This window comes from Crotalus tigris, unplaced genomic scaffold (genome assembly GCF_016545835.1).
Source record: "Crotalus tigris isolate CLP2741 ecotype Arizona unplaced genomic scaffold, ASM1654583v1 scf7180000020183.615534, whole genome shotgun sequence".
NCBI classification, from domain to species: Eukaryota; Metazoa; Chordata; class Lepidosauria; order Squamata; family Viperidae; genus Crotalus; species Crotalus tigris.
This window is the reverse complement of record NW_024097896.1, coordinates 418,955-435,907: the sequence shown is the minus strand read 5'-3', so window position 1 is coordinate 435,907 and position 16,953 is coordinate 418,955. Positions and strand designations below refer to the sequence as shown.

Here is a 16,953-nt window from a genome sequence, read left to right as displayed (position 1 = left end):
ACAGAAGCGAATAACAAGAGGAAGGCTGAATCCAGGGATGAGATCCAGATAGGGCAAGATGATCAACAAGGCCAGGCAAAGAATACCAAGAAAGCTGGGAAACTGGTAGGAGGGAATGTTAACAAGGCCCTGTCTCACATATTATGGGAAATGAATGTCAAAACAGTGACAAAGGGAACATTCTCAGAAGAGAAAGACATGTTTCACAGAAATGTTATGCAAAGCCTGTTGAAACAGACATCAGGATCCTGCACTTGTGATGACCAGTCTGTAGATAAGCAAAAGGACCAGTCAGAGGTAACAGGTCCTGCATGAACATGTAATAAAGATTATGCACTCAGAAATTCCTTGGAGAAGGCTCTAGGACAGTGGTTCTCAACCTGTGGGTCGGGACCCCATTTGGGGTCGAACGACCATTTCACGGGGGTCGCCAAACAAGGCTGTCCGCCATTTTTTCCACCTTTTCTTTGGCCACGCCCCTGGCACCCGGTGATGTATAAGTGGTTGGGGGTCATCACAACATGGGGAACTGTATTATGGGGTCATGGCATTAGAAAGGTTGAGAACCACTGCTCTAGGAGGAGGTAAGCCAGAGGCCTACAAAGGGTCAAGTCTGAGAAACAGAGAGAAGACTTAATTTGCAGCCATGGGACAACTGCAGGGCAAAATCATTTCCTCTGTCTAACTACCTGACCTATTACGATATAAGTACAAGAGATCTGTAAATCAATAAGAATCAGATTATTTAGATTTATAAGATGTTTTGCTATCACTTTGTATTTTGTTCCATATAACACAGAGGTCCCCAGCCTTTTGGACACCAGGGACTAGTTCCATGGAGAGAGGTTTTTCCACAGACTGGAGGGGGTGTGATTTCATGTACTGCCTGCATCCTGTGGATGGGGCTTTGCTTGTTTGCGCGTACCAGTTTCTGGCATGCCGCGGCCCAGTGCCGATCCACAGACTGGGGGTTGGGGACCGCTGATATAACGCGCTGATTCTTCTTTATATACTCCATAATGTTTGAGCAAAACCAGCTATTTTTACAGAATGAATAATCACAGATCATTGCTCTTGTACAGAGAATGCTCAATATAGGTAGTCTTCGACTTAAAACCATCCATTTAGTGACTGTTTAAAGTTACAAAGGCACTGAAAACGGTGACATCTCTGTGGTCATGTAATCAAAATTCTTCAGATGCTTGGCAACCGGCACATTTTTGATGGTTGCAATGTCCCAGGGTCATGTGATCACCTTTTGGGACCTTCTGAGAAGCAAAATCTATGGGGAAGCCAGATTCACTTAACAACACTGTTACTAACTTATCAACTGCAGTGATTTACTTAACAACTGTGGAAAGAAAAGTTGCAAAACTCACTTAACAACTTAGCAAGGGAAATTTTGGGCTCAATCGTGATCATGAGGACTACCTGTATTTCTATGGCTCCTACCCTGCAGACTTGATGTGGTTTGCTCTGTTTTTGGCATAATATAAGCTAAATTAAATACGATGTCGGTGCTATTCCTGGGTATTCATACATTCTTTTTGTTCTCTGTTTGGTGGTTGCAGAAATTCGTACCCAGTTAGTGGAGCAGTTCAAATGCCTAGAACAACAGTCTGAATCCCGATTGCAACTTTTGCAAGATCTTCAGGAGTTCTTCCGTAGAAAGGCTGAGATTGAACTGGAATATTCCAGGAATCTGGAAAAATTAGCAGAAAGATTTTCTTCCAAGATTCGTAGCTCCAGAGAACACCATCAATTCAAGTAAGTATGTAGTCTATTTACTGATTTTGCTTGTTCCAGAGGATTGCTTAAGAATGTGCCCTTGGCTGTTACCTCAACATGACAGACTCTTTTATAATATTGCTGGGGACGGAAATGGGAGATTGAACAAAAGAAATTGACAGCAATTGATGAAGCTCCTCAGATTTTAGGAATGTGTGTATAGATGGGTGAAAGAAATAAAATTTAAGGTCCAGTCATTGATATTGTTGTTTTGGGATGTCTTCAACAGGACAAAGTAAGGAAACATAGTTGCATTTGATGAAGGATGTGTTAGATACTTTATCGGGATAAGGTTTGCACAAATTGAATTTACGTAATTATTTATATTGATATAACGCCTTCATTGGAATTTCTGTGTGGAAGTTCTGAATGTATGTTTATATTAACTGACATAGTATTTACTGCAGGTGTCCTTATTTTCCAAAGTTGTTTTGTCTTATAGAATCTAGACAATTAGTAATGTCCAGGAATGTAAACAGATAGGTATTTTTCTCTTCCTTTTCATTAATATTTCAGGATACTTTTATTAGGTATTCCCTTTGATTTCCAGTTTTAATCTGATGTCTACTTTGGGAAAGCGTGACTGATACTTTTTAGTGTGCATCATTTTCTGATGTTATCTTTAAATTCTGAACTCCAAATGAACTCTACATGTCCACGTTATAAGAAAAAATATATTCATACTGTGGACTCTTTAGCACAGCGGTTCTCAACCTGTGGGTCGGGACCCCATTTGGGGTCGAACGAGCATTTCACAGGGGTCGCCAAACAACGCAGTCCGCCATTTTTTCCCCTTTTCCTTAGCTGTGCTACTCCCTTTTATTCTATTGGCTTTTGAAAGCCAATAGAATAGACTCTGTTGAATAGAGTCTAATTCTATTGGCTTTCAAAAGCCAATAGGAATTGTCCAGGCTGTCTCTGCCCTGCTGAGCCCGCCAAAAGTCCCATTCTGCAAACAGTGCTGCACCAGTTGAGTAGTCCTCGACTTACGACCGGTTAGTAGTCCTCGACTTACGACCAGTTGGGGGTCACAGCATTAAAAAGCTTGAGAACCACTGCTTTAGCAGCTCACTAGTTGAAGTTTTATGTTTCCTTTCCAGCAATCTTCCTACAGTGCAAGTATTGGTTATTTGCTGGTCCAAACCATCTTGTACCTCAACGATACCCACCCCGAGTTTGAAACCTTCAACTATGTGATGTTGGGGAAATAGTCCTTAACTCTATTTTATTCAACTTTGCTCTGAATGTGTTTGTATTACATTTCTTATTGAAATCTCTTTCATTCTCTATTGTTAATTTCCCTTGATCCTTTTACCAGGTCCTCTTATGTGTAAAGTTGGTTGGTACATATTATTACTACTCTGATGAGATAACAGAATAACAGAGTTGGAAGAGACATGAGAGAGGTTCCTTCAATTTTATAATTCATTCAGTGCTCTGTGATAATAATCACAGTTGTGTAGAGATTGGTATACGTGGATGTGAAAACTAATATAATCTGGATGGAAGTAATAATACATGTTATTATTATTTTTTTTAAAAAATGCATTTCTGAACCTCAGCAACTTGACACGTAGGTTTCAACTCCCAGAATTTCCCAGCTGCCTGTGTCCTTGCTGGCTCACATCTTCAAGTTGCTGGGAATAAAAAAATACTGCCTTACTGCAAAAGAGATATTCAAATGATTGAAATTTTGCCCTTTCTCTAGGCAGACATATTTTCCATTTCTAGTAGGGTAGCAACAGATGCAAGCTTTCAGAAGGAGCACAGAATAAAGCACTTTTATGGCTTGCTTGTTTGTTGACTAATGAGAATGTTTGTTGACTTTCTGGCAATTAAGTGTTATGAGGAAACTGGATACTGGAAAATACTAAGCCAAGAATCGGCAGGTTCCATAATGCATTTTCCCTGCTCCTGAGTACTTCTTTGCATACTCTGGCGTCCAGCAAGTTTATACTGCTGAAAACTGAAGAACAATAGCAGTGTAATGGAACTAATGTGGTGCTTAGTTGAATGTGGCCTCCACCCACAGCTTTTTTTTTTTTTTGATGCCTCCTGGAGTCTTCCAAGGTCATGCTCTTGAAATCTGGCTACAAATTGCCAAATAATAGTAGTATGATGCAAGTGAGGTAGTGTCTTATTTGGGGCATTTTAAACCGATGAAACTTGTTTGGCTAAGCAGAAAGATCAAGGAAAAACAACAAGAAATTTGGAGACACATGTTTTTCTTCCAAGAAATGATATCTGCTGATCATATAGTAAACATATTAATAGAAGAGAATATCTGTAATTCAGGGTTGAACTGTGAGGTCCTTGGTGCTCTCTGAGCTTGGTTGTTTGCCTGCAGACTTTTGATTACCTGACTAGGTAACATCATCAACTAATTGGGTCTGTGAGCCTTCAGTCGTGAAGGTGCTGAATAAGGGATCCAAGTCTGAAAAACCTAGATGTTTACCAATTTCCAGGAGAAGCATGACAAAATCATTCCAAACAGACCATATTGTCTACAGGAGCCATCAAGGGGCAGTTGTGTCCAGTTGGTCTCTTTACATTATTTTAGTGCAATGCAGATTCTTAGAGGAAAACTCATTTTGGAACCATAGCTATGCCAAGAATAAAACAATGAAGATAACTGCAGGGTGGAACGCTGACAGAAAAGTGTGTGAGTGGAATTAATCTAGAGATGGATTTGATTTCACTAGCTCAATTCATTATTGAGCTTAATAATGGGAGGGTGTATTCTCTGCTTACTCAAAAAGGATAATGATTGGCAACTTCTTCATCCGAGTTATCCTTAATCTTTGCATTCCTGGCCAGAATGAAAACTTAGATATAACTTAAGAAGGGTATATTATTAAATTTTTAGCCTGTCTTTTTTATTTAACTATCAACACAGCATGGCAAAAATATCTGCCTCCTATTTCCTCTATCCTCTACAACAATAACCTTGTGAAGTGAATTGTGATGAGAGGCCCAAAGTTACCTAATCAGCTTTTGTGCCTAAAATGGGACTATAACTCAAGTCTCCTGGTTTCTAGTCAGCACCTTCTCCAATATTCCAAACTGGCACTCAGCAAATGTCATATTTTTAAATATTAACATAGTATTCAGAACAGACCCGTGTGTATATTCAGAAACTATATACAACAGACATGTATATCTAGAAAAGAAATGAAGAAAATAATGAAAAATAGTAAGAACAAATAGATAAAAGGGAAAAGATTAAGAAGCAGCAGCTTCTGTTCTTTTTGTGAATAGTTATAAGTGCATTTATATTTTACCCTCTTCTCTAAAATTACATTATAATTTCCTTTTTTCCATAAACTACCCTTTTAAATCTTCCATCTCATTCCATCTTATTTTTCTTTTCTTTTTTGTAGAAAAAAAGTCCATAAAGTTTTCCAGTCACCAATACATGTAGTCATTCATCTTTTTCTAATCCAAAAAGTTAATTTTGTCATCTAGACTAGTTTAATTTAGTTGTCTTCTATTCCTTCGTAATGGATATTTGTCAGTCTTTCCATATTTGTGCATATATTACTCTTGTAGCAGTAAAGGTAAAGGAGTTACTGCAGAGTTTATTCCACTAGTCATTGCTGACTATAAGGGGCAGTGCTCATCTCTGTTTCAAGGTCACTGAGCCAGCACTGTACAAAGACATTTCCATGGTCATGTGGCCAGCATGACATCACCTAGCGCTGTTACCTTACCACTATGGAAAGAAAAATCTTCATCAGGGTCCAGTCCAAGCTGGGAATAAACAAAATGGAAACTGCTTTAGAAAGAAGATTGGAGTTTATTGAAGAGCAAAGCCAGATAGAAGCATAGCTCTGGGAAAGCTGGGAGTGGTGGATTTTTATACCTTCTGGGGCTCTTGAGGTTGTTTCCTGTTCCTGTTTGAGGTTTTGTATTTCCTGTGTCATGTACTTTGACCTGAGTCTGAGTGTGCCCTTTTGGTATTGGTGGGTTAATCCTATTATGTTCCCAAAGATCATGTCTTTTAGAGTTTGGGTGGGGTATGTAGATTTTAGAGGTCTTTGTCTTCCTAATCTCATCAGCTTCTAGCTTCCTGGCCCCAACCTTCCTGAATGGATTATTACATCTGCATTTCTAAAAGCTGGTTTCTGCTGAGTTTTCTGGCTGGCTGAGGGAGAAGTTTCTGCCTTTTAAAGATCTTCTCCATTATTCCTTTGGAGAAATATATTCTGCCTTTTTAATATTTCCCAAAATATTTCTTTCTCTGGATTCTTCCCACACCACCATAGTGGTACCTATTTTTCTACTTGCATTTGCTAGGTTGACAGGAGCTGAGGGGAGGTAGGGAGCTCACCCAATCGCATGGATACATCATTTAAAAAAAATTCTTTTAAGTAATAACACAATGTAAAATTCAGTACTTTTAACCACATGAGCCATAAGCCTTTTCTGATGAGCTGCTTATGGCCGTGAAAGGACCCTGTTCATCCTGTTTTTGTGCTTATCTAAATGATGTTGGGGGGGGGAATGATTTTGATTGGACTTTATGGGTGATGAGAAATTCAAGACAAAATCCTAAACAATTCAATATTTTAAAATAAAAACATAAAGCTGCCTTATACAAAAGACAGACTATCTAACTGAGCAATGTCTATACTCACTTATTAAAGGATTAATGACTGTTGTCATTTATAGTTGGGAAAGCTGCCAAATCTGACAAGACAGAAGACTATTCAGGTGCTGAAAACAATCATTATTTTAAAGAATTACAATTTATATCATGCCAGCTAGTTGCCTAAATCTCAGAACTTGTCTTGCTTCTTTTTTCTATTTACACACAGCATATTTTTCTTGCTTGAGAAAGAAAAACATATTTGTGCATATATCTTTTCTAAGGGCATTAATAATGAGGTTAGGAGAGATTAAGATGAAAAGAAAGAAGGGTCCAAAACTTAATGGGCTTGAAATCCTTATGAGACCCATGAAGTTGGTGGCTGTTGTTGCAGTCAAAGAGCAAAGCCAGCTTATTGTGGCTCTTCCATTCATTTCGGCAGCCAGATGGATCTGAGAGCAACATCTGGTGAATGGATTGAGCAAGCCCCTGGAACATACTGCAAATGTTGAACTAATTATTTCTAAGTCCCCAAACAAAAGCAGCTGGAAAGTGTTGGCTCTTCTAGACTAATATGTTTGAAGGGTAGGGAAAAGGCATTGAACTATTGTTTGCATCTTGAATTTTATTTTATTTTATTTTTATATTTAAAATAAACATAATTATAAACATGCTGTTAATAATGTTTTTATTCCTTCTTCCGGATTGTTAATTATTGGCACTGTTCAAATCACAGGCCTGTTCTGAAGCTGGTTTAACCAAAGTATGTTTCTCTAACCTTCTTGTTCATTGCATGGGAAAAGAAGATATTTTGGATTCAGAGAAAATCTTCCAAACAGCAGGGGCTGGATAAAGAGCTGTTGCTTTAAGGCAGAAAGAACAAGAGATAAATCAGTATTTTAAAAGCATAATAGAAAAAAGTCCTGCTGCTTTTTCTGTATATTGTCCTTAAAGGGTCTAAGTGTTTGAATGTGAGAAATACATTTCAACATTTTGCTTGAGATCATATTATCTCAAATATATTGTTACTGAAGAGAGCAGAACAATTCATGTGGATATTCTTGCCATTGGCTGTTTCTTCCTCCATCCATCTCTGCTGTGCTAAAGATCTAGGCTTTATATGCAGGCCTAAGTGCTTTCCTCCCTTGTGACACTCAAAGTGGAGGAGCTAAAAGGAAGTCTGGTTAATTGAAGCTTCTGCACTGCTGCTGCAAATAAGTTTATTATGTTTATTCCAGCAATTACCATTCTGTTACTTGGTTCTAAAATATTCCCAGGCTAGTTTAACATATCTTAAAAATGAAGTGGTCACTTGAAGATTGTGACTGCTATGTTAAAAGTAGTATGTTTGATGGAAATAGGAGGAGTAAGTAGGAATAATGTAGGAGACTTGCTAGCTTTGAGAATTAATGTTACTGCTATTTGCCTGGATATGAACCCAACTAATAGAGTACTTCAGTGAATTGATGTATTTTGTGTACAGTCTCTAGTCATACTGAATTCTTGCTAACTTGAGTACATGGGACAGGTACTTGGAAGATAAAAGTTTCCCAAATGCAGGTGTGGCCCTCTCTGCTTTGTACTTTCTTACTACAGCTAATAGATGGGAATTATGACTTAGAATATTTTAACCTCGTCTAGTGTCCTCTAGAGTCAAGATCCCAGGACTCAGAATTAACCTGGTGAAAAGAGTGATCTAGAAAATATTAAAACACATATAATCCTGTATGCATAGACTTTTACCTATTCTTAGCTTGCTGAAATAGACATAAATATTAGTTTGTCATCTCCCAGTGAGGAAACAAAATATCAGCTTCATGTAGCTTAATTATATGGATAAGGATAGCTGACTGTTGCTTAGCATTACAATTGAGGAAGCTTGCAACTATTGTGCTCTGCCTATGCACTATACACTATATTCTTATGTATAAAATAGATCAACAACCTTCAAGAAGCCTTTAGCTTGCTACTTAAATCTAAAATTCACTTTGTTGGATTTTTCTATAACCTTGATATTATACAACTTGGCCTCAAGAGGAATTTATTCATACTTGCTTTGACTGTGGAACATCTTGCAGATTAAGCATATTAGGGCTAAACATACCTAGCTTAATGAATATAGTTTGTTTCCTAAAATATTTTAATTTTTATAGTATGCTACTGAGGTCAAAGGTAGAGTTGTTCCTTCATTTTGCTATCTAAGAGTGTCTTTTTTATGATAAAACCCTGATGTAGTAGTGAATTCATGAGATCTTCCCTGTTTTCAGAGGTCTCAAAGTGTAGAATGAATGGGAGAAATGGTGCTGTTGCTGAAGCTTCTAAAGTGGTTCATCAATTTTAAATAGAAGTAATATATTATTGAACATAATGGTTTCAAGGGGAAAATGAAATATGAGCTTAACAAAGCTGAATCATTTATTTGATTTACACATTAATAATATTTCTCAGCACCCTGGCCATTTGTATCTTTTTCCCCGCTGGTGATTAAGCTTAAATTCACCATACTTGGTCACCTTGCCTAAGCTTTGAAGGCCAATCCTGACCTACCGGTACATGTCTGTAGATTATGGCTATCAGATCTGTGTTGAAGAAATCTGGACAACCAGTAGATCGCAACAAAGAGTTAATGTTTTTATTATCTTCTAACTTTTATCTAGTTAATATCTATATTTTTATAACACAGATCTGGCCTACTGGGATAAATAAAACTAGCTTCTGAAAATCTAAGTGCTGAAAATAGCACTTAGACTTATATACCACTTCACAGTGCTTTACAGCCCTCTCTAAGTGTTATGTCCTGAGCCTTGCAAGCAGGCTCGGGGCATTGCAGGCGGTCCCGGGCAGGTGCAAGCTGCCCGGGACCAGACAGGCTGTCACCAGTACGTGTGCGCATGCGCAGGTGCTGGCGCGCCAAAAGTAGCAGATTGACCCGGGAAAGGCCTATAAAAGGAGGCCGAGAGTTTTAGGCGTTGCCGCCATATTCCCATGTAAGCTGAACTGAAGAATAAAGGTTTCCTGAGAACTACAACTGCTTCTCGTGTCTTACCATTTCGCGACGGACTCAACATTGGCGACGAAGGTGGGATCGCCTTACATCAAAGAAGAAAAGGTGTAAAGCTTACCCGAGTGAGTCTGGAGCGGCAGGAACGGCGTTGACTCGGCAGCTACCCACCAATCCAGTGCGCATTCGGGGGTAGGCTGGCTGATAGACCCTTCCTGATTCAAAATGGCAAAGATTGGAAGGCTTTCGGAATTCGACGTCTCACATCCAGAGAGGTGGGAGTCCTACGTAGCCAGGGTGGAAAACTACCTCAAAGTGAACCAGGTGAGGGAAGAGAGCTGGCACACACTCCTCCTAGTTGGCCTGACTTCAACACTGTCCCTAGAAGGGGGCAAACACACAGGGAGGTGGTCGAGGAACCAAATTCCGACTACAACACCTCTGACTACACTCAGGGGACAACTGAGTTTTGGGACAGTACTGAAACCCACACAAGCCTGGACACAGAACAGGATTCAGGGGATAGACAGCCTCCTGACAGGTCTTGGAAGGACCTAGGACGTTCTACAGAAACGCCCAACAGTGACAGTTACTTAGAAGGGCCAGAGAGCCTACAGCTAGGTGGGACAACCAGGTCATACACTGGAAGAAGCCCTGGCCTGACGAGCCCGGTGGGCAAGCAAGCAGGCCAGGCATTGGAGCACAGTCCTTGGGAGTCACCAAGGCATAACAAGGGAAACAGGCACACATCACCCCTCAGTCAGGGGTACCTGTCAGACACCCAGAGCTTAGGAGGTCACAGAGAGCAAGGAAATCTCCTAAGTACTTAGAGGATTACATAACACTATTGGCTAAACAGAGCCAGTAGGAAGGTAGAAACATTAAGGCAATGGAAACGGGGGGAACTCCGAACATTGGGGGAGCAGAGCATTGTACTAAGAGTGGGTTGTGTATTATTATGGCATTGGTCGTAGTTTTAGCCCGGGGGAAAGGGGTGTTATGTCCTGAGCCTTGCAAGCAGGCTCGGGGCATTGTAGGCGGTCCCGGGCAGGTGCAAGCTGCCCAGGACCAGACAAGCTGTCGCCAGTACGTGTGCGCATGCGCGGGTGCTGGCGCGCCAAAAGTAGCAGATTGACCTGGGAAAGGCCTATAAAAGGAGGCCGAGAGTTTTAGGCGTTGCCGCCATATTCCAATGTAAGCTGAACTGAAGAATAAAGGTTTCCTGAGAACTACAACTGCTTCTCGTGTCTTACCATTTCGCGACGGACTCAACACTAAGTGGTTTACAGAGTTAGCACATTGCCCTCAACAATCTGGTCCTCATTTTACCGACCTCGGAAGGATGGAAGACTGTGCCACTACAATAGGGGTAGTCAACTTTGGCTCTTTTATGACTCGTGGACTTCAATTCCCAGAATTCCTGAGCCAGCTTCAGCCTCTGATCTAGTCCAACCATCTTGCCAGAACTGATGAAGCTTCTTGATGAGAAGCAAAACATCTGTTTCCTCAAGGAAAAACAGTCCAGTTGCCTTTTGAAAAAGCACCTTTGAGACAAGTATGATCTGGATGACTGAGAATCTCCACAGGCCTTTAGCCTGTAGGTTTGTAGATCACAAATTCAAGGCAGATCAAGCATCCAGCCAGGCTATATAATTCCAACATTGACTTGAACTCTAACAGTAAAATTTTAATATTATATTTTTCCCCTTGTTAAACTGTTTGGGACGTATTGGACTGAGCAGCATATACGCGATAGAAAACAAAACTGGTTATTACAGGCTTCCCTACTGAACAAGATGGCTGTAAAACAATCTTTGGAATAAAAAAAATTAGATCTGTCCTTGAATTGATATGACCAAAATAACAAAGATGAGATAGTTTCAGAAGAAATTATGGAAAAGATGGCAAACTGTGTGAGTTTATGGTTATGCTAGTTTAAGCATCCTGAACACCTCCAAAATAGGGTTGTATGCTTTCAGTTTATCCAGTTCATCCACTCACTCTGAGAAAATCGAGAACTCATTAACAGTGATACAACCCACTGTTGGAATAATTTTTTAGCATTCTGGGAGGTTTTCAATCATCAGTGACCCAAATATTGTACATGCAGAAATTGTGAATACTCATAGGTGGCAGTTGGATCTAGCTTGAAATAGGTTTGGGCTGCTGGTTACAAATATGACAGTACGTAGGTTTCCTAGAAGGGTCAAATTCTATCTGGGCAAGAAATAATAAGTAGGGTAAAGAAATGTGGTCTAAATACCAGAGGGTAAAGTTCTATAAAGCAGCTTAAAAACTATGATTCCAGGAAAAGTACAACATAAATATACGCAGGTAATCCTCAACTTACAACCACAATTGAGCCTAACATTTCTGTTAAGTGAGTTTTGACCCATTTTATGACATTTCTTGTCACGATTGTTAAGTGAATCACTGCAGTTAAGTTAGTAACCCGGTTGTTAAGTGAATCTGGCTCCCCCGTTGACTTTGCTTGTCAGAAAGTTGCAAAACGTGAACACAGGACCCTGAGACACTGCAAACTGTCATAAATACATGTCAGTTGCCAAGTGTCTGAATTTTGATCATGTGACGATGGGGATGCTGCAATGGTTGTAAATGAAAAACAGCCACAAGTCCCTTTTTTCAGTGCTATTGTAACTTTGGTCACTAAATGAACTATTGTAAGTCGAGGACTACCTGTAGAACATAGAGGGTGTAATCAACTTGGAGCAAGAACATTTAGCTTGGGAGTGATAATTTTCATCAAATCTAAAGACTTGATATATCCTATTTGGGTATCTCGGTGGTGTGGCAACTATAGTAAGAAAACTATTTCAAACCTTTTTAATGTTTGTAATTCAGCTTGCATCTCACAACTCTATTCATAGTGGAGAACAATAATTAAAACAGGGAACACAACATTTTAAAAAAGTAATGCATATCTAGAATTTCTGGTGTTTGTATACTTTTGATTTGTTTGTTGTGCTTTATTTTAGGTAAAGGCCTACACTTGGCTACTACACACAGTAGTAGGAATGCTTTTCCTATGGATCAATTGTTATTGCCCTTGCAGTAATTTAATCTGTGCTATAACTGCTATTAGCAATAGTGTTGCAAGAGCATCATCGTTATAATATTTGGCTGAAACCCTTTTATCTTCAGAGACAGCAAAAATTGTGAAATGGTGCACTACTGAAGTTAAAAAAATAAAGCGGTAAAATAAAGGAAGGTAAAGCAGTAAAGGAAAAAATAGTGATTAAAAGTTAGTTTCTGCTGGGTTTAGATTAGGTGACATGTTAGGTTAATTTTACAGGTAGTCCTCGCTTAACAGCCACTGTTTGAAGTTATAGCACTGAACGAATGGTAAATTATGCCCGGGGTCTTCAAAGTTATGGCCATAGTAGTACCCCCATGGTCACGTGATCAAAATTCTGGCACTTGCACCTGGCCTGCATTTATGAACACAGCATGCACTTCAGCTACTGCCCTATCTCACCCCATCTCTGCTTTTTTGGTTCCCTTGCATTCCACTGCCACCTACCCCTGCTGTCTCCTACTGCCCCTGCTGACCGCCATCTTCTTCCTCACTGCTGGCCCAGGATCCAGGCACTGGGTAAAGGCGTGACCCTAGGACTCAAGTAGCAAAGCAGGGCAGACCCTTCTCTGCCAAAGGGAGCTTGTTGGATTTGGTTGGAGAGAAGGCAACAGGGCAGAGCGAGTGGAGGAGAGAGCGCAGTGGTGTGGGCATTGTGTAGCCTTGAACAGTGCTGACATTTGCCACCTTCACCTAGGGAGATGCAGGGCATGGCAGGGTTAGACAGCAGTGGTGGAGTGCAAGGCAGGCAAAAAAGCAGAGATGGGGAGGAGATGGGTGGGAGGAGTTGGCGGGCAGGAGAAGCAGGAGATCCACACCTAACAATAATGCAATCTTTGCCTAACTGCTGCAACTGGAACTATTGGAACTGCTATCTTTAAGTGGTGAGGGTCATGTGATGTTAACAGTAGAAATTCTAGTCCGAATTAAGGTCATTATACATGAGAGTTATATATATGTATATATGTATATGTATATGTATGTATGTGTATGTATATGTATATATATGTGTGTGTGTGTGTGTGTATGTGTATGTGTGTGTGTATATATATATATATATATATATATATATATATATATATATATATATATATATATATATGTATGTAGGTCTTTGGTTATTCGGGTTTTCTCCCGCGTAAAATTGGAAGTGTCTTGGTGACGTTTCGACGAAGTCCCATTCGTCAAAATGTCGCCAAGACACTTCCAATTTTATGCGGGAGAAAACCCGAATAACCAAAGACCTACATACAAACACCCGCGAAAACCTCAGAAAACAAATATACACACACACACACACACACACACACACACACACACACATAAATAAATATATATAATTAACAGTAACTGCAGCAGACATTTTTGGGCCAAATCTGGGAAAATGCAAGAAAGATTATGTTACCTTAATGGTGCTACTGTGCCTATGTACATCTCCTTTTTGATGCTTTAACGTTGAGTATATAAATTTAACTTTGTACGCATATAGTTTTGTACACATATACTTCTGTACAGATATTTTTATATCCTTGAATGCATCTCTGTGTGTGTGCTGTGTGTAGCATGTTTATTCCCCTTAGCTCACAGTTCTTATTTAGGTTATGATTCTTTGACTACAAAAGCCAGGACTCTTTTGTACCTCTGATAAGCTGCAAAGTTTTATGGAAATACTTTTATATTTGCAATCACTCTTCCATGCACATTCTCCTCCTCCCACTCCCTCTGCCCCTCCCCCCCTCTTCTTCTACCTCTCTTTCTTTTGGAGGTGCCTCCTTGATACTTTACAGTGAAACTTCTTTGTTGTAAACATGCACAAATCTCCATGAGCCTCTGAATTGCTGTGCAGATTATGAAGGGGCTTGTCTACGGCTAGCTATACTTGTGTTGCAGGTAAATGGCTGTATAAACTTACAGTTTAACTGAGAGTGCTTCCTCCTCGCAGGTTGTTTGTTTGATTTCAGGGAGTTGTGCTGTACTGATTATTTGGAAACATTCTCCCTGCATGCTGAGAGGCCAGTGACAAATAAAGGGACTCTAATTATATAGCCAGTTATCTGACGGATGCTTTTGGCAGGAAAAAAACCATAAAAGATTTATGGTAGAAGGTGGCAAGACCCAGAGTGAACCTAAACATATTATATATGATTTTAATTATAGCAATAAAAACTAATAAGAACTGAACTTGGAAAGAAAAAAAGGAAGTAAAAAGAGAGTAAAAAGTGCAAAGAAAAAGGAAAAAAAAAGGAAAGGGTGAAATAAATAAAAAGACCTACATGAAGAACTAATTTCCAGTCTTCTTTCACAAGTATAAAGAAGTCAGGTAGCCCTAGCGACCCCCTCTGAGGTCACAGACAGATACAGGTAGTCCTTGACTTAAATAGTTCATTCAAAATTACAACGGCACTGAAAAAAGTCACTTATGACCAGTTTTCATACTTACAACTGTTGTAGCATTCCCCTTGGTCATGTGATCAAAATTTAGACACTTGGCAATTGACTCATATTTATGACAGTTGCAGTGTCCCACGGTCACGTGATCCCCTTTGGTGACCTTCTGACAAGCAAAGTCAACGGGGAAGCCAGAATCACTTAACAACAGTTTGACTAACAACTACAGTGATTCACTTAACAACTGGGACAAGAAAGGTTGTAAAATGGGGCAACTCAACAAATGCGTCACTTAGCAACAGAAATTTTGGGCTCAATTGTGGTCATAAGTGGAGGACTATCTGTATCTCTTCTTCTCATAACCCATCCCTTATCTGTAAGCAATTCCATAAAACATCAGCTATCGTTAGTACTTCAGAACAGAGGTGAGGAACTACAGCCCCTTTATGACTTGTGGATTTCAACTTGCAGAATTCAGCAATTGAGCCAGCCAGGAATTCTGGGAGTTGAAGTCCACAGTTCATAAAAGGGCCATCGTTTGCCATACCTGGTTTAGAACATAGTATTACATTTGGATTCCAGTGTTCAAATTCTAAGGCTATTTTGTCAATAAATGCAATGTTAATGGAGAGAGATTTGTAGCAAGTTTCAAAGTGTCTTGTTCAATATTTAGAGAAAGAAAATAGTAAGAGTGCTGTTTGTGACTTATTCTAATAATAGAATAAGTCACAATAATAATGCCTTGCTATTAATTTTCAAGGATTTGTGGCAGTCGTTTCTCAGCGTGACTTCCTCAAAAAGGAATTGTGTTGATAAAATAGGAAAGCCCTATGCATGCTACTGGGGTAGATATGTGGTCCATAAAAACAAGAAAGAACTCATTATTCAGCGGGCTGTATCATGGTAAATTAGGTGTCTTATATTTTGAAAACATTATTACTATTATTATATTGTACTGTGTGAGAAAATGTACAGATTTATGATGTGGTGTAGTTCTTCTCCATATAAAGGCTTCTTTATGTCTGAAATGAGGTTTTTGAAATGTATATGTTACATAATTCAATCTTGCAGCAGAATTTTTTTCCCTCTGACCCTTCTACTTAGAGGTAGTTTTCACTTAATGACTGATCGCTTAATGACTGTTTGAAGTTACAGTGGCTTCAAAAAAAAAGTTACTTATGACTCACCCCTGTGATGAGCTGTGCTTGGGAAAAATACGGGAGTTGCTTTCAAATAAGTATGTATAAGATTGGATTGCTCATGTGAAAGAGCACAATTATTGTCCAGTTCTAAATACCAACTTCATATTATTATTCTGTACTTTTTCTTCCAATTATGAATTGTAACATCATATTGGCTAATGATCTGTAATGGGTTGAGGCAGCCATCCAGAAAAAGTACAATTCACAGGAAATGTGAATTAAGACACTTTTTTGTTCTTTTGGCAAACTTTGTGAAAGCAGAGTGTATTCACTAAAAATCTTGACTATTGAGATGAAAGAAAATGCCCTCACGTGTGGATGGATTTTTTTTAAAAAAATATTTTTCTACTTTTCCTCCCTCTTTGCTTATAGGAAGGATCAACACCTTCTTTCTCCTGTGAATTGCTGGTATTTAGTGTTGACACAGACCCGAAGAGAGAGCAGAGACCATGCCACGTTGAATGATATCTTCATGAATAATGTCATTGTCAGACTTTCCCAGATAAGTGAGGATGTTATTCGGCTGTTTAAAAAGGTAAATGCGTTATTTACTGCATCTTCTCTGGCAACAGATGGGTCATACATAAAACCGATTCAGTTTTGTGTTTGCATGTCATATATATAGAAAAATAAGAATGAATGTTGATGGGATCTTTTCTCTGGAGGTTATGGGTTAGAACAGACATATCAAACACAAGGCCTGGGGCCGGATGCGGCCCGCAAAGTGATTTCATGTGGCCCGCGAAGCCATCCTGGAAACAGTGAGGGAACAGCCCCCTCTGCCTTGGCCCTGGCCCAAGCCAGCCGGGAGCCAATGTACAATTTTGTGGTGGCCATCTATGCTGAAACGCATTCAGTCTTAGCTCCACAAGCCCCCCCCCCCCCGCATGGC

At 39.6% G+C, this 16,953-nt stretch overlaps 1 protein-coding gene across 2 annotated transcripts in view; it reads left to right on the top strand.

Moving 5' to 3' along the window:
• SRGAP3 (SLIT-ROBO Rho GTPase activating protein 3) overlaps positions 1-16,953 on the top strand; it is a 211,044-nt gene that overhangs the window by 117,513 nt on the left and 76,578 nt on the right. For both annotated transcript variants that reach the window (XM_039365764.1, XM_039365763.1), the window contains exons 2-3: positions 1,572-1,767; positions 16,434-16,596. In XM_039365764.1, the coding sequence (XP_039221698.1) occupies positions 1,572-1,767; positions 16,434-16,596 (359 nt within the window). The remainder of the gene's footprint in view (positions 1-1,571; positions 1,768-16,433; positions 16,597-16,953) is intronic.